The sequence below is a fragment of the Monocercomonoides exilis genome (genome assembly GCF_001643675.1).
Source record: "Monocercomonoides exilis strain PA203 chromosome Unknown scaffold46-794033, whole genome shotgun sequence".
Lineage (NCBI taxonomy): Eukaryota > Preaxostyla > Oxymonadida > Polymastigidae > Monocercomonoides > Monocercomonoides exilis.
Genome location: NW_027150591.1, coordinates 203,399 through 224,366, shown reverse-complemented (window position 1 = coordinate 224,366; position 20,968 = coordinate 203,399). Strand labels below are relative to the sequence as shown.

Genomic DNA, 20,968 nt, shown 5'->3' with positions numbered 1-20,968 from the left:
ATGTTGCCAGAAAGATTTATCACGAGAAAATTATTTTCCAAAGATTTTGGCATTAATGAACGTTTTTGTGAAAGCGAATGCTCCAACCAATGCTCAAGATCATAAATCAATTTTTTTTTTGAATAACTGCTCAAAAAATCAGTTATTCTCTGCAATTTGTGCGTGTTGAAGAATTATTTCTTCAAAAGAATAAACAAACACCTTTCTTTTGATGAAGAAAAATATATTTATGAATTCAAAATAATGCATTTCAAAATGCTCACAACACTCCACTTTGAATGAGCCAATGAATAATTGAAGCAAAATCAACAGCAGTTTTTTCCTCGAATCTCTTTTTGGATTCATTTTTTTGTGAGTATTCTTTTTGTTGCAAGCACCATTCCAATTTGTTTTTCAAGAATGACCGAGCTAGGCCCAGTCATTGGAAATGCCTCGTTCATCTTCCTTGTTCTCAAAAACATTCGACAATGCACACATACACAAAAACATTTCTTTTCATTTCCAATATTCGTTGATTTCTTTGTCGCAATACATCTCAAAAATCAAAAACAGTGACCATTTGAAAAAACAGAAAAGAAAACTTCTGAACAACAACTCAAACGAATGGAAAACTTCCAGTCATCAAGTTGATGATAATTCAACAAGCCAAAACACTTTTCAAAAGAAAAATGAATGATCAGAGATACAAAAGACAACACATCAGGTGCAAGTCGATGCCTCCATTCTCGACAATTCGGCATTCTGCACAAAATGCATCAATGAACGAACTTCTTGTGGGAGCTGAGATATTTGCAACGTTTCCTTCTTATTTCCAGCTTTGCTTCTTGCAAGTGAAGTGGAATTCATTTTCACAAATGATAACATTACAAGTTTTTTATTTCGTGTGATCTTTTTTTATTTTCAACCTTTTATTTCGTGCCAATGTTTTGAACTTCATTGATTGTTGCAACCGTCTCCTTGCTGTCGTTCTCCATGCTGCTCTGCCCATCATTCCTCGATGGAACCAGATATGCGATTGCATCCGACACTGTGAACATCGCTCCATCCTTCGGGAATCTTCCAAACAGCGCTCGCTTCACTTCCACCAGCGTCGGCCGGCTTTTCCTCTCCCCGCTCCAGCATGCCTCCACATATCTCTGCAACTCCGCTGGCAGCTTTTCCAACGCAGGCCTTTCCCCATTCACAATCTTCTTCCCTGCTGTCTCTGCCTCGTATTCCCCAAACGGGACCTTCAGCGTCAGGCACTCCCACAGCATCATCCCAATCGAAAACACAACTGACTTCTTTGTTGCTCCTATCTTCCTGTTCATCAGCAGCTCTGGAGCCTTCCACCTCAAACACTCCTTTTTGAAATCATCCTCATCCTCAAACGCTGAGGAAGGAAGGGAGTCACTGTCATCGTCACTTGCAGACGTCACAATCGTTGATGAAGAGATGGATGATGAGTCTGAATCTGAAGAAGAGCAGTCCGAGTGGAGGGCAACACAGATCACCATATGTTCTGAGAACAAAACAATGTGAGGGCTCAGATTTGTCAGTGACTGAAGTGGAACTTCACATTCTTCAAATGAGTGGAGGGCAAGATTGGCCACCCAGAACAGGATCTGAGCAGCTGTTATCTCCCTCTCTTCAAGAGTTCCTATTGCCATCTCCTTCTTCTCATTCCTTCCATGAAGCAGCATGAACAGCGAATCTCTCAAATCCACAATCAGCTTCTCGTGAGGCGATGAACATGCCATTGCATCCACCAGATTCGACATCGACGAGGTGGTTGGACACAAATCCTCCCCACGAACAAAAGTTGAATCTGAGTCTGAAGTGTCCGTTGTTGAAGTGGATGAAATGGATGGTGAGGGAGTTCGTTTTCTCGAAATATCTTCTTTTTCCTCAACTTTTTCCAGCATCCATTCAGGAATCTTGTCTGAATCCCTTCCAAGGATGTATTCAGTGGAGCCGCTCTCAGATAGAAGATGCTCCGATGATTCTGAATGACCCAAGCTTTTCTCATTCGCCCTCTTCTTTATCCTCTCTTCATTCTTCTTCTCCGCCTCCCTCTCTGCTCTTCGCCACTGCCCCTCTGGAGACATTTCCATTGTCACCATCTCAAATGCCTTCGGATCTTTTCTGATGTTATCGTTCACAATCTCTTCCAGTTCTTCAGTTCTTCTCTTTTGTTTTCTCCATCGAACAACAAGAACAATAGATGCAATAAGAACAATAAAAAGAACAATAGCCAAAACAACAACAATTATTGGCCAAAATGATTTTCCTTCTTTTCCTCCTTCAACGATTTTTCCATTTCCTTTCACTTGAGTTTCGCTTTTGTTCTTCACAATGAAAGAATCAGTGGTCGATGGCTTATTCGAATCCCCAAACAGGATGCTCACTCTCACTTCTGCTTCATCTTCCACCTCTCTTATCCTTTCCTTTGGCATCCTCCCTTCTGCTGCAGTCTCCGATATAAATCCACTTTCACCAAATCCATATTTTTCAATTTGTTTTTCTTCTCCAATTTGCTTCACAACCATGAATGACAGATTGCATGGAAGCAGAAGCTTCCCTTTGAACACCGCCTCCATTTCTTATCCTTTCTCCCTTGCTTCAACGCTTTCCAACACAGGAATGAAGAATGATGAATCCCTTTCGGAAGCAATTCCTTCAAAACTGCATCCATCATTCAACATCCAAAGTGATGTATTATCCTTCCATCCATCCCCTCCTTTCAAACTCATCACATTCAATGTTCCTGAATCTGAGCAGATGATGTTTCTTCTCAGTGATGGATATCCTTCAATTGAGGGATTGTTATTCAAAAACTCTCCTTTCTCAATCGACACAGATCCTCCACTCACTGTCATTCCTCCATTCGATGAGCCGGCAATCGTTGTATCTTCAACTTTCACCTTGCTCTCAGTTAAATCAACAGCTGAACCGTTCCACCAACAAATCTTCTCTCTCTCAATAATGTTTGTTTTTAGCCCTTCATCTGCAGTTCCAAAATTAATTTTGCACACATCCACAAAAACTCCCTCACTCATCCAAACCTGAATCACATTTCCTTTTCCTGCCAAGCTCTGGCATCCCACCAATGTGCAGTTCGACAAACTCGTTGCTTCACGTGAATTGCTGCACCTAATCCCTGCTGCCTTCTCACATCCGCTTGTCACATTCAGGAGTTTTGAGTGACATACCTTCATCTCTCTCCCTCCATCCCTGTTCTCAATCTCACAAAACGATCCTCCATCCATCCTAATGTTTTCCACCTCCACATCTCCAAACAACCCTTCACAATCCCTCACAATAATCCCTCCATATTTGCAACAAATGCTCTTGATCTCCATCTCGCGCACCGACACAGCTCCTCCAAAACACATCAGCCACTCAACACTAACATGCTCCACTTTGCAATTTCTCATCATAACTTGCCCTCCTGTGCACTTCACAAGAACAGGAACAGCCGACTCGTATGCCTCTGGCTCCAACGACCCAAAACTCACTTCAGAGAACGAAATCAACTCCTGATCCACGTCAAACACCACTTTGTGTGCTGTGGGAAACACCTCCCCAAACATAAAGCTCACAAGCTCCACAACCACTTTCCCACCAACCTCTATCACCCCTTCTCGCGTGCACACAAGAGACTCACCAATCGTGATCTTCGCCTTCTCCCAGCTCTTCGGCCGCATCACAACATCCCCAATCTCAATCTCTTTCTCGATCTCGCTCTCTCCATCCACTGCCACCATCGAGTTGAACCCTGCCACAACATGCTCAAGCCCATACCCCACCGACAAGCACGGCTGCTCCACAGTCCCGCACTTCCGCCAGTTCCCTCCCCCTTTCCCAAACACATTCGACACAACAATCGTCGACGACTGATACACCGTTATCAGCTCAATCAAGTCCACCGGCTCCTCTTCCACCTCGTCAATCCCATATATCCCGTTCCCCCGGATATACACCTCTGCCCGCAGATCCATCTTGAACTGGCTTTCGTTTATCTGCCTGCTGATGTTCACACACTCAATAAACACATCCCTCCCAACATGCGCCTTGTTTCCACTCAACTTCACCCCCTCAAACACAAAGCCCAGATCTCCCCGAAGCTCACTCCACAAATACACTCCTCCGCCTCTCCCAACTGCCTCGCTGCACTCGCACTCCATAATCCTCCCATCCTTCACCAGAATATCCCCTCCATCATTCAGCTTCAGCAGCATCCCTCCCCCTTTGCTGCTCCCTCTCGCCTTGCATGATTCAAACACACTTCCATTCACCACCACTTTCACACCTCCGGTGCACACACTCTCCATCACACTCGGCCCATCATCCTCTCGCTCAACCATCACAAACTCTGTTCCGTTCATCACCACACTTGTTGCCTCATGCTCCTCAGCCCCGTTGCTCCCTCCTTCAACAGCAATCCCACTTCCTCCAAAATGCGTCTCAAACTCCATCTTCACTTTCTCCAGCAAGCAGCTCACACCTTCAAATGCCACAATCCCGGACCCTCTCATCTTCATTCTCTCAAATGTCACCTTCTTCATCATCAAGCTTCCTGCCCTCACAACCACAAAAGACAGGATCCTCCCATTTTCAGGCACTTCGCTCACCACTCTGCATCCCTCAAATTCAACTGCCTTTCCTCTCCCGCTCACAACCTCTTTCTTCTCTTCCCCAACAGATTCACCAATCACAATCTTCAGATTCTTCACACAAAATGACTCCTCGCATCTCACAAACCACTCCTCGACTCCTTCGCTCTTCCCGCAAAACGTCAGCATATCTTTGCTTTCCTCTTCATCTTCCCTTCCACCTCCCCTCCATGTCACATTCGCCAAGTCCCATTCATCCTCCACTCTCCCAAGCTCCATCACAACCACCTCTTTCATCTCTCTTGTGTTCTCAAGCTGCCCCATCACTTTCCGCATCGAAAAGCACGGATCATCCTCGCTCCCACACCTCTTCACATCTTCTCCACTCCCACAAACAAAAATCTTCTTCGAGCTGTATCCCACTACATATCGCAGCAGATCCCTCTCATCTGCCCCCTCTTCTCTCCCTTCCTTTCCCACAAACTCATTCTCGCTCCCCATCAACCCTGACAAGTCAAATGCAAACGAATCTCCTGTCACACACTTGTTCAGATCTCCTCCAACCACAAACACACTCTTTCCTCTGTATGCCTGATTCCCCTTCAAGCTCACATCCTTCAGCTGAAATGGCTGCTCTGCCACCGATGAAAGACTGTCCACAAACAGAAACCCACCACGCCCACTCGTCGCAGAGCACTCACACTCCCATCCATCTGTTCTGTTCAGCATCAGTATTTGTGCATCTGCCAACGTCGCCTTCAATCCTCCCCCTTCCTTCCCATCTCGCCTCTTCATCCCCACGATTCTGCACTCTTCAAACACCCCACACGAACAGATATAAAACGGGCACACTGAAAACCTCCCACTCTCAATCGTGCACGAAACCATATGAACACTCCCACCCTTCGTCTTCAGCACTCCATATCCCACACCATCCAAATCCCCAAGCACAAACAGACATTCGTGAATGCTCAATACTCCACTCTCACTTTCAGAATACATCACAGCTTCTTGCCCCCTTTCCAACACATCAGGAAGACAAAACTCCACTCGCTCAAACCCTGCTATCTTCCTGTTCTCAAACACCCATTTCCCATCTCCTCCTTCCACTTCCATCCCAACCTCCACAACACACACTTCTCCTTCAACACCTGATTCAACAACAATCCCTGAAACATCCTCCCAGTCTCCCACTTTGGCTCTTCCTTTGATCTTGATTCTCCCGCCTTCACTCCCATCCCGATCAACGTTATTCAATCCTCTCCACAAACTCTTGCATGGCAAACTCCCATTCCCACACCCCACCATATCACACCCTTCCTCGCTCACATGCACCTCCCTCCACTTCCACTCCACAAGAAACACACACAAGTCCACATGCCTCTCCACAAATCTCACTCTGTCCACTCCCTGCATATCCACTATTTCTCTTCCTTCTTCGTTCGTCACATGCAGCCCAAATCTCTCTGCAGTCACAGTTTCGTTCAAGTCCCTGCAATCCAAAAACATATCTCTCCCATATGCTCCCGAGTTCTGCAGAAACGCAATCCCCTCAAAACGGATCATCCCACTCGTCCTGTTGTCCACATACACAAAAACCCCTCCCCCTCTCCCACTCTCACCATTCACACTACACTGCTCCACCTCTCCATTCACAAACTCAAAACTTCCCCCCTCATCCACCTCCCATTTCATCCCTCCTCCATCCCCAAACACCGATCTGCACCCATTAAACACATTCCCTTCCTCAATCTCAACACGCTGCGCCTTCTTCATCTCCATCACCCCTCCTCGCTCCACATCCACATCCACAATATTCCCTCTCCACATCCCAAACTCAATCCCTTCTTCCCCTTCAATCAGACTCCTCCCCTTTCCAACAATCTTCGATATGTTCGTGTTGTTCATGTGAAACACTCCGCCTTTCACAGCCCCAATCCCTCCTTCCCCTGAGAATATCATCCCTTCCACAACAACCTGCTCCATTCGCACTTCTCCTCCAATCTCCTCCACAATCCTCATTCCCGTCTCCTCCTTTTCTCCACCTCCTGCCCCAAACTTGCAGTTCATAACCATCATCATCCCAACACTCACTCGCAATGACCCGCTGTTTCCTTCTCCTCCAACCCTTGGCAGCTTGAACCTCAATCTGTTCAATGACAGTGTTGTTTGTCCATCTCCCTCATCTTGAACAAAGCACCCCCATTCCACAAATTCCAAAAGACTCTCCCCACTTCTCCCCCGAACAGCCAGCGATATCCCTTTTCGGTTGATCTCGCTCTCAATGCTGTTTTCGTTGTTGATCTGGATCGTTGTTTTGTCGTTTCCCATGTGCCCAAACCCATCTGCAAACTTGTCACACGGTGACACCTCGCTTCCACAGGTGTCTGCCATTGTGCTCCTCCCTGCCTCAATAAACACAATCATCCCCTCAGACGGGAACAGATACTTCTTCACCGACAGATCAATCACTGTGTCTGTCAACGAATCCACCACCCACACATTCTCCTCTGGAGTGCTCTCTTCATCCACTGACCCCATCCACAGATCCTCCCGCAGCATCACATCCGGGGCACCGCTCACAACAAACACATCAATCCCCTTTGCTGCAGCATTCTCTTTGAACACATCCCCCTTCATCGAGTATCCCGCCTCCACATCCTCAAACTTCACAAACACCCCTCCTCCATATCCCTTATTTCCCACCACTGCACACTTCTCCACTCTGTTCAAGTCAAACACAAACTTCCCCTTCCTTCCCACACTCACCATCACACCTCCTCCATTTGACGGATTCCCCACACACTTCCCTTCCATCACTGTGCAGTTCTTCACCTCCACTTTTTTCTCCTCCCCGACCCTCCCTGCAAACACCCCTCCATCCCCACTCCTCCGAGTCACATTCGTCAAGCTGCTGTTCCGAACTGTCACCTCTGCCCCAGAATCAAACTCCAACACACACCCACCATCCACCACGATCTCATCCACTGAACTGTTTTCCATCATCAGCACCGAATCCACACTCGCCAAAATCAGTCCACATTCTGCTTCGCTCCTCATATCCTCCATTTCCAACTCCAAAAACACTCCTTCCCCTCTCCTCACCTCAAACACTTCCACTCCTCCAAAACTCATCTTCTCCATCCTCATCCCCCGAACCTCCACCTTTCCCCCAATCGCCTTCAACACACAAAACTCAACTTTTTCTGTGGGCATTCTTTGCTGCACACTGCACCTCTTCATCTCCAACACTTCTCCTTTGCAGGCAAACAGGCAACCCCTTTTCACTTTTATGAATCTCGATGGAATCGAAAACGACAAATTCGCCATCACCACATTCACCGTTGTTTCCACAAGCCCTTCTCCTTCTCCTTCCCCTTCTCCTTCTCCACTCACCACCACATTTGTTAATCTTTCCGTCTCAACCTCTTTCAAGCTCACCCTCTGCAATCCCACCGATTCATGGTTTTTCAGCTCGAAAGATCCCATGACAATTATCTCTGCAGTTTCCACGCTTGATCCAGCAAATCGAATCTTCACCACTCCTCCAATCGTCTCGCATGGTGCGTACACAACTCCACACCCTGAATGATCAAACCCAAAATCCTCTGCTCCTCCAACATACCCACTCCCCACAAATTCATCCAGATACGCCTCAAGCGGAATCCCAAATCTTTCATCCGTTGTCATTCTCTCATACCCCATCAGATCTCTCAGCTCCATTCCTTCTCTCTCAAAAGCAAACCTCTCCTTCTTCACAATTTCCCTCAGATCCTTCCCATCAACAAACACATTTCTCCCCATCCATCCTTTGCATCCACTGAACTCCACTCCCTCCAACACAAAATCACATGTCTCCTCGCAACACAATATGAACATTCCTCCTCCAAGTCCTCTTTCCCTTTCTCCTTCTCCATCTGGCACATTGCACCACAGAAACTTTGCTTTCTTCATCAGCACACTTGCACACGAACCTTCACAGACCATCATCCCTCCTCCTCGAACTCCTCCTTCTCCTTCGCATCCACTCTCAAATGTGCTATTTTCCACACACACTTCCTCCCTCTCATTGCCCCTGCTCAACACTTCTAAGCATCCTCCATCACTGCCACTGTGCACAACTCTCCCAAACACACTGTTGTTCACAACCATCTTCCTCGCCTCCTCAACAGCAAACGGCACAACACCAAACTCCACTTCTCCGCTCCCCTCAATCACAAACTCCTCCAGACACACTTTTCCTCCTTCAACATTCACCAGCTGATACAACACCACATACCCTGCACTTTCTGACACAAACCGAATTCCACACCATTTCATCCCCAAACCCCCTCCAACACTTTCGATCAAACACCCTGCCCTGCCAAGAGATCCTGGCACACACATTGTGCAGTTCGTTATCTGTGTCTCTGTGCTCGTCTTCACAATTCCTTTTTCTCTGTTTCCATCTCCAGCAACCACTACCACCTGCGTTCCTTTTCTGACACACCGCACATCCCATTTCTCTCCGCTCATCTCCACTTCCTCTTCCCACAGAAACCCTTCCTCCACAATAATCTGCTTCCTCCCCTCTTTGAATCGCAATGACACAAGCTTCTCGATCGTCCTGCACCCATACCCTTCAAACCCACACACACTGAAATCTCGTGCATTCTCTCCTCCAACAAACCCTGCCACACCTTCAACACTGGCAAAATAAAATAAAAGTGGAATCACATATCTCTCCTCTTCCCCTTCAAACCCCATCGCTTCATGGTCTCTTCCTCGATCTGTCTTCACCACATTCACAAGCTGCCCTCCTCCAACGGCCTTCATAAGATCCTCTCCCCATACAAATATATTGTCTCCCCCGCATTCTGCCTTGTTTGCTGCTGCTTCCTCCCCAAACACAACATCTCTCACCTCGTACCCATATCCACCATCCCCCACACACTTCACAAACAAACCTCCTCCAAACCCACCAACCCCACTCTCCCCATCTGCACCTTCCCCTCTCTTGCTCTCACACTTTTCAATCGTTGTTTCGCTCTCACTCCTTCCCATCTCAAACACCCCTCCTCCACTAATCTCCACAGACGCCCCACCTCCACATCCATTCCTTGCAATGCACCCAATGAAACTGTTGTTCCAAACTCTTCCCTCTTCCCCTTCTCCAATCACACACCTTATCCCACTCCCATCTCCTCCTTTGCTCCCTATCCCACTGAATGTGCACTCTCTGACCTCCAGCCTCCTCCCTCCCTCCCCAACCAATATTCCACCATCCTCAACCTCCACTCCCTCAAACACAGTCTGCTCCACCAGAAACTCCCCACTCGATCCATGCCACACCATTCCACCAGCGCATGCCACTCTTCCTCCTGTGATGTTCCCCTGGCACATCACCCCTCCTCCTGCACCTTCCACCCCTATCACACACCTCCCCTCAAAACTCAGCCCATCAATCCGAAGCTGCTTCACATTCACACTACCTCCACTGCACATCACCAGAACATACCCAATGTTCGGCCCTTCTCTTCCTTCAAACTTGCACTGCTGCACTTCCAGACTCCCGCTTTCGCACATCATCAGACATCTCCCTGCTCCCACACTCCCTGGAATAGACATCAGAAGATTCACAAACGATGCTTTTGCCCTCGTCGTGATCATCCCATCTGCCGCCCCATTCTCGTTCCTTTCTATCTCCACTCGAGGCTGCGATGTCTGTCCTTTCGCTACAACCGTCCCCCTCGACACCAAAACATCCTTCTTCAGCACTGCACCGTGGCTCGCCACAACTGTTACCCCAGACGCACTCCCATGCGTCTCAATCGCATAGTCCACACTCATGCACTGCATGTCCACAAACCCACAGATCTCCCAGTCCTTTTTGTTTGTTCCCCCAACAAAGTATTCCAAAGGCTTCTCCCGAAGATACACAACCAACGGGATCACATTCTCTTCGTCGCTGCCTTCAAATCCACACAGATCGGTCAGATTCCATTCGTCAGCCTGGAACTTCAGTCGCTCTCGGTTCACCACTTCCTTCAGCTTGTGTGCCTTTATAAACACCATCGTCCCTCCTACACTCGCGCTGCACCCTGAAAACCTCACTTTTTCCAGCACAAAGTCTTCTGCCCCTTCCTTCAGCTCCAGAATCACTCCTCCTCCATGGCCTCCTCCACTTCCTCCCTTGCTTGCTCTGCACTCCTCAAACACCGTTTCCAGCCCCTTCCCAACTCTCACTTTCGATCCTGTTCCCATCTCCACTCTTATCCCTCCTCCATCCCCGCTCTCACATCGGCACCTTCTCATCGTCACATTTGTTATTTCAAGCTCTTCTTCAAAACACAACACTCGAGACATCACGCTCCCGTCTCCCTCCAGCCGAACAACATTCAAAAACTCCACATTCGACAAATTCACCTTTGACCCGCGCGCCTGCCCCAGAACTCCAATATTTCCCATGAACACCCCAGAAACCACAACGTGTTCCATCTCCAACTCCCCACCTCCAGCTTCTATTCCAAACAGACCCACTTCAAATCCACTCATTCCAGAACTCCATTCAGATCCTCGCACTTCCATCCGCCTCATCTCCACTTTCCCTCCTCCATTGATCAATACCACTCCAATCCTCATCTTGGCATGCGAATGCTCAATCGCCAACGATCTCAATCGCATGCTTCCACTTCCCACACAAAACAGGCTTCTTCCGTTTGTCATCTTCCCAGTGCTGATAACTGTCTTATCCACACCCTCTCCGCACACACAAACACATCGACTACCAACTCCGATTTCTCCTTCCTCAGACAAGTGCTTTCCGCTTCCAACATATATCTTCGCCTCAAACTGTGTCATGCACTTTCCAAACGAATGCCTAATTGTTCGGCACCCTGCTTCTTCCTTCAATCCACACAATTGCTCCGTATCATTCCCATTTGTTGCAACAAAACAGCTTGTAATCTGAACTTTCGACGTTGGCAGCCAGTCACTTTCGTATTTTCCTGTAGTAGACCAATAAAATCGTTTTTCGTTTGTGTTTGTGGAATAGCATTCCTTCAGTGGACCCGGTGTAACATTTACATCTGGATACGTTTGATGAATGCACATATCATGTCCAAAAGGACTTTCAATATCGATGCAAGAGCATTCGTGGAAAAGCATAAAGAAAAACATTTTTTTATTCATTTGATTTCCAGGGCATTGAACGATATGATGGCGAATTGCTCCGCCTTCTCTTTCACTCGTGCATTTCACAAATTGACAACTTCTCATTGCATAATATGCTGTATGAGACCATGACATCAGTGCACCAAATGAACCTTTGTTTGTGCAATTCACAAATTGACAATCCATTATTTGTGCTTGAGCTCCGTTTCCATCGTCTGCTCCAATGCATCCCCCAAATGGACGTGTGGTGTAATCGTTATAATTGATTGCACTTCCTCTTCCATCTTTGCCAACCTGATTTGCCTTGAACATACAGCCTGTCAACAATAAGCCATCATAATTATTATGAACGTAATAGCTTCCTCCTCCATTTTCTGCAGAGTTATTAAGAAATAACGATTCAACGATAATCACACTTTTCACTGGATCTGCATGAATAGCACCACCATTGCTCAATGCATAACAGCTCGTGAAACTGCATCGCATCACGTTCAGTGACACTTCAGATGACTTGACAAATAGCGCCCCTCCTTTCCCCTCGTCCGCTCTGCATCCTGTGAATGTGTCATCCTCAAACGATGCAGATCCTCCAACAACAATCCTTCCATCTTCTCCCTTGTAATCTGCATATTTGTTTGACTTCCGCATGCAATGCTCAAAAGAGCAGTTGAACGACAACAGAAACGATGAAGGCTCATTTATTGATTCTGTTATCGCTCCATCAACCACATCATCAACATTCACAAAAACAACACTCCCCATTGTTGTTTCACATCCATGCCAATCTCCTTGCCTGCCTTTCTGCCATCCCTCTCCGGTGATATTTTCAAATCTCGTCTGGCTCACTTCCAAAGTTCCCACTGTTCCCCCAACAAGGAATGGAGCTCCAGTTCCCAATCTCAACGAGCCAAACAAACAATCTTCCACACTCACTTCTCCATCAAATCCCTCTTGCTCCACATTCCTTGGACGATCAAACAAAGATGGCATCTTCCCACAAACATTTCCTGCTCTCGTGCTGATATTCACCAAAAGCACCCTTCCTCCAAAAAGTCTAAATGGAGAAACATCGGACTATAAAACTGCAACTTCTGCATCCAACAGCGCCAACTCAGATTTTTCTTCAATTTCAAACAAGAATAACTCTTTCATTCCACAAATCTGCACATAGCTCATTGAAACAGATGAATTCACAACAAATGTGCATGCGCAAATCTGACTTTTTCCATTCATCTCCTTTCCCAAAAATATTGAAAAACCATTCATTGCACAAATATCTTCATTTCCCTTACTGAATTCTCTATTGACCTTTGCCTTTTGTTCTTTCGAAATTTCAAAAAACTCTTTTTTCTCTTTTTCTGCCACATTTCCTTCGCACATTTCCAATTTCTTTCTCTCCTTCTCAAAGCGGCTCTTTGATATTTCTTCTTTTTCGCCTTCAACCCATTTTGCACAACAAAACCCCTTTCTTTCAATGCTGGCCTTTTTCTCATTTTCTGCTCTTTCTGATACACTCTCCTTCCCCTCGCATCCAGCTATTACCACCAGAAGCAGCAAACAGAGCATTCTTGCATTCTTTCCTGAGCTAAGGCGCATCACCTTTTGTTCACTTTTTGAATTCAAATTTTTTCTTTTCTTTCTGTGATCTTCATGTAATATTTTTATCAAAATAATTAATTCAAAAAATGGTGAATGAAGCAAAAGATGGATTTATTTTCTCTTGAATCACAAATAATAATTTAAAAAAATTACATTGAAAAAGAAAAAATGCAAATTATAAAAGAAAAACAAATAAAATATAACCATTGAAAAATGTGAGAGCTTTGTGAGAAATTTTGCAAGCTTTTGAAAAACGAAGATGAAAGCGAAAATGAAAATTCACTTATCAACATGCAAACTTATCAATCAACAACAACAATCATCAAATCAGACATACTTCTTTCTCTTCAATTATCCGGCTGTGTTCAATGGTGGAAAAAAAAAAGGAAGCGCCATTCATATGTGTCTCCTCTCATCCGCTGCACCTTCTTCAAAGCCGTCTTTCGCTTGATATCAGCCAAAGCATGTTGAAATATATCATGCAAATGCATTCCAGTAGCAATCCTTTCCGTCAATGGTTTATCATCTTTTTCTTTGCAATCATCAAATCCTAAAATCAATACTTCACAAAAGAAAGGAAAAAATGAATGCAAAAATACATTCGCACATAATTTTAAAGAACAAATAAAAAAGATAACAAATCAAACAAGCAAACAGATTCTACCAAAATCTAGTTCCATCTGTTCAGCAATTCATGATTGATAAAAAATACATCTTTTTCTCTTGAATTCCACTTGCTTCGCTCTTTCTTTCCACTTCCTGTGCAACTTCATTTATCATAAACTCTTGAGCCAGAGATTCTCAAACAATGGCGCTCACTGCGCCAAAACGTCTTGCTCAGCTTTCCCTTGGATAGCTCAGAAATATCTCGTGAAACGGAACATCCCCAACCAGCTGCGCAGTTGCCGCACAGAAGCTTGCTGCTGAAAGACATCCAGAAGCTGCATAAAGCTTAGGCAGAGATCTGTGTGCAGTTCATTCCAATGATCCCATCACATGTTGTGCAGTGAATATTATTTTGTGAATTTCATAAAAAAAATTTTTTTTCAAATGATTTGGGCGTTGCATGACAATAGACAACCATTCAAAAAAAGTCAATTCAAAAATGTTGCGGCAGACATGTCTTCCATTTTCGGCTCGTCCACCTGCGTGTGCCGCTCATATTTTGCATCTGGCCGAAAAATAACCTGCAAAGGCATAAAATGCACAGAAACAGTTCTGTGGGAAAAAGGTCAGCATACATTCACTCTTTCTTGTGCAGTCTGCTCCGCGCTGTCCAGAGGCGGCATATCCACAAAGACTCGCTAAATGTTGTTTTAAAATGCGCCTTTTCAGCAGGCAACACAAAACAATACACGCCCTCACCTTCTCCAAGCTTTCTTTTTTAATATTCAAACTCATTCACGCTGGTTTTTTATCGATATTTATTTGCTGACTTTCCTTGGAATCGATAAAGAAATCTTTTCAAAATTGAGATCAAATACCAAAACATAAACATATCATTATAATTTTTTGTAAATATCAATTTTTTATTACTTCGAAAAATTACGTTGGTGAACTTTGAGAATTCTTTTTGAAAACCAAGAATAATTATGTGCATGAGGGATTATTCATATTTCAATTTTCCTTTTCCATCAAAAAAGTTTTCTCTGTTCAATTTTGAATTTCGTTTTTATTATAATTCATCCTATATTCTTTTCTAATAACATCTTTGCTGTCTTGTTGAAAGAGCAAGAAAGCTTATAAAATATCAAGATTACTTCGCGAATTATAACAACTTGCAATCAAATAACAAACACAAAATCCGAAATTGAACTGTCAAAAATTAAACATAAAAAAATAATTGAAAATAAAAATTTAAAAGTCAAAAAAACTCAATGTTGTTATGATGTGGTGAATTAAAACTGCTAGAAAAACAACATTCTCGAGGACTTGCAAAATTTTCATTTGTGCAAATTCACTCGAATATTCAATTAAACAAAAGAGAATAAATCAAACAAGCAAAAAGGTTGAGAATTGAAAAAAAAATCTTGAAGAACTTCTCGTTTAATAAGAACTTTTCATGAATTCGAATTTATAAATCTCCACGAACAAAAACATAAAGCGTTAAAAACATTTCAACTTAACAATGGGAAAAAACAAATTGGTTTTTGAAACATTGAAAGGATCAGAAAACATAAATTACTAAGAACAAACAGATTGAACAACATATTCATCTCTTTATTAAAACAGAGAGGATGAATACAAGAAAAATTGAAAGGAGATACAAAAAAGAGGTCATATGAACGCTTGCAGAGGAATCAGAAGAACGCAAAGATTTATTATCAAATGGAGCAGGAGAATACAAAGTTGTTTGGGGAATATTTTGATCATTCGAAGTTTCTTTCGAAATAGGCAAAGAAAACTCGTTGCAGGAGGTAGCTCCATTGCTCCTGTTTTTGCATTCATCCTCTTTTGTATCTCCTTCTCTAATATCTCCCTCTTTTCTCTTCTGAACATTGCTGAAATTCTGTGTTCGACAGAAATTGTCAATAGCTTCGTCTGCAGTCCATTTCAATCGTGCATTCTGTGATTCAAAATCGCAAAGTTGCATCGAATGCTGCTCTGACTGTTGTGTATGCTGATTTGACACAAGCAACGCCTCGTTCCATGAAGCTGATGGCAGATTTGCCTTTGCTTTCGCCCATTTTTTCTTTCGGTCGCTTTTTTTCTCCTTTATCGTGTTGCTGTTGCTGTTATTGTTGCTAAAACTTGGAATTGTCTTGCCTGAAATGCTGCCTTCGCTTCCTTTGATTAAGCGAGAGGTAGAAAAAGGTGTTGAAATAGTTGAAGATGGCTGCTTAACTGTTACAAGAGAATCATCAGCTTCTTCTCCAAACACATCGTTAAATTCATTTTGGTAAGAGCATTCTTCTTCTCCCTCGCCATTGCTTTGCCATTCGCTGTCTCTTTTCCCTCTATTTTTCTCTTCCTTCTCTCCAAACGCTTCTCTGATAGCCAGCTCCTGCTCCATGTCTGCATCCATCTCATCGCCAATCTGCACAGCAATCGCCGAAGACGGGGCAGCAGTCAGAAAGGCCTTGATTTTGTTCAGCTGCTGCAACGAAGCTGTGTTCAGATCGAGAAAAGTGTGGCTCTTGAGGCAGCCACGCGAATGGAGTGACTCAAAACACGCACGGCAAAAGGGCGCTTTGCATCGATGGCAGAAAAACTCAGCAAAAAGAGATTGAGAAGAAGAAGAGGAAGAAGAAGAAGAAGATGATGATGAAGCTGAATCCATATCGTTGCTATCCATTATTAAGAATGGATTGCACACATCAGCTGAATTCAGCAGAGGTGTTGGCTTTGAAATCTGCTTTGGATTCGAAGCAGCAGAAGCAGCAAAAGAAGATTCATTTGCGCCAGCACTTTCAGTGCTGAGCGAAGGGGTGATTGAAGGCGATGTCTCGAACGTGTTGCATGTCTCGTTGGATTCAGGTGAGCAGCTGTTGCTCTTCGGATGAGCAGCTGCTGTTGATGAGTCGCTTCCTTCTTCGTTTGGGAGAGAATAGCAATTTGCACAGCGGAAGGACGGCCTGAGATCAGATGGCTGAACATCATCATCCAAAAGAATGAGATCCGAAGAAGGTGAAGAAGAACACGTGGACAAGTTGCACTGATGCGAAACCATCCAGTTTGTGTTTGTGTTTGTGTTTGCAAAGTTATCACCATTTGAGACAACAAGTGCTGCAGGCGAAGAGAACATGGCATCGATGCTGTATGTATTTTCCAGCTGTTCTGTGTTGTGTGTCTTTGCATTGGCTGAACCAACAGCTAATTCAGAAGGAAAAGACGTGGCGTGCGAGTAAGCGATGGGAGAGAGAGACTCACTGCGGTTGTGGCGAAGAAGAGGTGAAGGGGTGCGAATGGTCAAGTTTTTGTCTGAGCGAAGTGAATTGAATTGTGATTGAGAAGGTGACTGAGCAATAGGATTCTTGGCTGAAGCATCTTTCAGTGTGATGTCAGCATAAGAAAAAGAAGAATAAGATGATGAGGAGGACGACGAAGAAGAAGGAAATTGCATGGAAGTGTTTGATGAGCCAGGCGAGAGAGGAGAAGAGATCGAAGAGCACAGAGGAGACAGCTGATGAACAGAAGGCAGTCTTTTGCCCAAGCCTTCTGTGAGCGAAAAGAATGGGGACAGATGGCCAGAGGCTGTGCGTGTGAGTGGGCGGCGGAGAGAAGAGAAGGAAGAAGCAGAAAGAGACAGAGAAAGAGAAGAGCGAGGTGTGACAGTGAGTGGAGTATCTGAAGTGGAAGAAGAAGAAGAAGAAGAAGAAGAAGAAGAAGAAGAAGAAGAAGAAGAAGAAGAAGAAGAAGAAGAAGATGATGATGAAGATGCTGATGGATTGTGAAATGTCTGAAGAGGTGGAATGATTGAGAGAGAAGACGAAGGAGAAATTCCAGGGGAAGGCAAAGGGATCATCTTAGGTGAGTTTTCAGAGGGCGACAGAATTGGAAGAGCAGGTGTGGATGAGCCAGTAGCAGAAGGAGAATGTGGTTGTGCGTCGAATGAATGAAGAAGTGTGTTGGAATTGTCTTTGGCTGAAGGAGAAGAAGGATGTGGTGATTGAAGTGGGAAGGATGGCAGATACGACGTCTGAAGCAGCTGCTCGGCAAGAATAAGATCATATTCTGCATTCAGAAATACCTCACTTTCTTCTGTTTGAGTGGCAAAGGACGAAACAGAAGGCGAAGGAGAAGATGAAGAACGAATGCGACGAGTGAATTTCTGGAGCAGTTCGAAAAGACGAGACGAAGAAGAGGAAGAAGGATTTTCAGTGCCAGCCTTTTGCGATTGCTGACTGAGAGAAGAAGAAGAAGATGATGATAATGAAGAAGACGCAGATGAATGAGAATCAGCAAAAGATTGCTGAGAACTCAATATTGACTGAATCAACCTGTTTTCTCCAGAAGCAAGCGAAAGCTCAGGTGAATCTGAAGAAGCCATTTTCTCTGCACCGTTCAGCTCTTCCTCCAGCCACCGCTCGACAATCTCCATTTGCCCCACCTTTGCCAGCAGCTCGGCCTCTCTTGTCTTCCTCTCTTCGTTCTCCAGGCGGATCTTTTCGCTCTCCTCGGCTGCTTCGTCTGCTTTGTCCAGCTCATCCAGCAGGCTCTCCCGCACAACACGCATCTCCTCCATCTCTCGCCGCATTTCTTCCATCGCATCCTGCTCTTTCTCCAGCTGCTCACACCGCGCCTGCAAAGACGTGCACAGATCATAGAGTGATTGGACGTCACTTTCTTCTTCTTCTTCTTCTTCTTCTTCTCCTTCTCCTTTACTTTGATTGTTGGATGCATTTTGGGATGAAAGCAATGAACCCGATGAAGAACTGGACTTGCTTGCGGAAGCTTCATCTTCATTGCCTTTTGGTGAATCAGCTGATGATTCAGAACCAGAGGAAGTTGTTTGATTTGAAGAAGCAGATCCATCTTTCCCTTCTTTCCCTTCTTTTTCCTTCACTTTCCTCTGTCCATTCTCATCCACTTCGATGCCGTGCAGCTTGAGCTCTTCCCGCAGCATTGCCACGAGCCTCTTCAGCGACGAGATCTCCTTCGTCTTCTTCTCCAACATCCTCTTCATTTCTGTCGGCGTCAGGTCCATGTTCACACTCACCTTGTTCTTCACTGCCTTCGCCCGCTGCCCAAAATACAGTGTGGACAGCGTCTCTGCCGTATTGGTGCTCGAAATGGAGCAGCAGACAATCAGAACTGTTTGCGAATTCCCGCCGAATGTCTCCTGCAGCAGACGAGTGAGTTTCGAGTCTCGATACGGAACATGGGTGACTTTGGGGTCGGTGAGGGCATTGATCACATTGCCAAGCGCTATGAAATTGAATGCAATGAATATAACGATAGAAATGATACAATAATATGGATTCTAGAGTTCGTATTGAAAGAAAAATCCAAAAACAATAAAAAGAAATTACGAACAAAAATAGAATTGATAATAACTGTTTTTTCTATTTATCTTTTTCATTACCCTTCAAATACACAAACCTGAAAGGCTTTTGTTAATTTTCTTTGCCTCTTCCAATGCCTGCCCCACAGCTCCTGTTTGGAGCACCTTTTCTGAACCAGCCAAATCAACCAGGCAGAGTCTGCCTCTTCGCAAAAGGCCTGATTCCAAGTTCTGTTGTGTGACAGTCACAAGACACATGGAATGTGAACGAGACGAACGTTCGTTCATTTCTGAAAGAGAATGAATAACAAAGTCAATGAAAATTTGAAGTGAAAGAAAAATTTAGTGAAATCATGAATAAAGTGTAAAATATTGCTTGAAGTTTGTCAAATTTTAAAAAAATTGAGCAAAATGAATCAAAATTTCCAAAAAAAGATTATAATTACAAAACCATTTCGTTGGGAAAAAAAAAATTACAATGAGAGCAACAACACACGTGTAGCAGCAGTTCTTCGAGCACTTTCGCCTCGACTCAAAATGTCCAACACTTGTTCCGCGCTTGTGCAGCCTTCTTCGGTAACGCCCGCAACAAAAATACCTCTTTCTGTGCTTTCATGGATATCAAGGCTTCCTTTATTCGCTAAAATAAAAAATGAGAGATAGTTTTGCACGAATAGAAAACGAAAAGATCATAAAAACGAAATTTAATATTCACAACAACAATAAGAATGTTAAAAATAAGCTCAAATATTTAAAGGCAAACGGTCGAGAAGATCATAGACTCGTTCCAGATAAATCTCAATATAGCTGACTTTGACGCTCACTTCAAAGCCATTTCCGAGAGCTTCTATTTGCTGATAAAGTTGTTTGATTAATCTAGGTATTATTCCTATTGAAATTTCATTTGGCTCTTCTGGTCCCTTTAAAGAAAAAAATAAGCAAAGCAATAAGTTGGAAAATTGAACGCTAAAAGAATTAAACCATCATAGTAAATGTTTTTCCAGAGGAAGTTTGCCCATATGCAAGTATTGTTGCATTTATTCCATCCATAATTTCTTGATTGTTGAATGACGCGAAAAGAAATATTGAAAAAATATCAATAAAAATTGGCAAACTTGAAATGACTGGCTGTGCTGCAAAGGCATACACAATTTCCTGAGAGGTGTATGTCGGAAAAATTCGGTCGAATTCAAAGTATTTGTTTCCATCTGCTGTCTGATAAATGAAGAATTTAGAAAAAAAAAGAAAAAAGCATAATCGCAAATATAATGAAATCAAAAAGCATTAAATTTATTAACTTTTATTGTAAGTCCTTTTTCATCGTCTGTAAGTTCACAGCTTTCTTGGGCATTGGATAAAATTTCCATTTGATTGAAAGGTCGAAAACGGCATACAACTTTCACATTTCCACCTTCGTTGCTTTTTGACTGAAATAGAAGTGAATGTTATAAAAGAAATCAAAACAATTTAAGCTTGAAAACCATCTTGGCCGGAAAAATCCAATTTTTCCAATTATCTTATCGATCTTTGAATAATATTTTTTAATATTGATTTGGTTTTGAATATTTTCGTTTAAAAACTTCAGAACCAAAAATATTTAAATTTTCATTATTGTCATTTATTATCAGAACCGTTTAGAACATTTATTTACAGCGAGAATGGAATGAAAGTGATTGTT

General features: G+C 43.9%; 4 protein-coding genes across 4 annotated transcripts; all 4 read right to left on the bottom strand.

Moving 5' to 3' along the window:
* Positions 1–596: 596 nt before the first annotated feature.
* Positions 597–1,496, bottom strand: MONOS_10843 (putative Protein tyrosine and serine/threonine kinase; the record flags this gene model as incomplete). Its single annotated transcript, XM_067863323.1, has 1 exon — positions 597–1,496. One exon carries the CDS (start codon positions 1,494–1,496, stop codon positions 909–911), a length of 588 nt encoding a protein of 195 aa, XP_067721541.1. The 3' UTR covers positions 597–908.
* A 1,086-nt stretch (positions 1,497–2,582) lies between these two features.
* Positions 2,583–13,343, bottom strand: MONOS_10844 (uncharacterized protein; the record flags this gene model as incomplete). The annotated part of the gene is made up of 2 exons (XM_067863324.1): positions 2,583–12,801; positions 12,883–13,343. The coding sequence occupies 2 exons, from the start codon at positions 13,341–13,343 to the stop codon at positions 2,583–2,585; spliced, it is 10,680 nt and encodes a 3,559-aa protein (XP_067721540.1).
* An 840-nt stretch (positions 13,344–14,183) lies between these two features.
* MONOS_18089 (uncharacterized protein) lies at positions 14,184–14,747 on the bottom strand (the record flags this gene model as incomplete). The annotated part of the gene is made up of 4 exons (XM_067871072.1): positions 14,184–14,310; positions 14,466–14,533; positions 14,588–14,650; positions 14,712–14,747. 4 exons carry the CDS (start codon positions 14,745–14,747, stop codon positions 14,184–14,186), a joined length of 294 nt encoding a protein of 97 aa, XP_067721539.1.
* A 221-nt stretch (positions 14,748–14,968) lies between these two features.
* On the bottom strand, positions 14,969–20,774 carry MONOS_10845 (kinesin, unidentified; the record flags this gene model as incomplete). Its single annotated transcript, XM_067863325.1, has 8 exons — positions 14,969–19,214; positions 19,389–19,580; positions 19,787–19,930; positions 20,054–20,210; positions 20,272–20,345; positions 20,406–20,505; positions 20,589–20,717; positions 20,772–20,774. 8 exons carry the CDS (start codon positions 20,772–20,774, stop codon positions 15,559–15,561), a joined length of 4,455 nt encoding a protein of 1,484 aa, XP_067721538.1. The 3' UTR covers positions 14,969–15,558.
* Between the last annotated feature and the right edge of the window lie 194 nt (positions 20,775–20,968).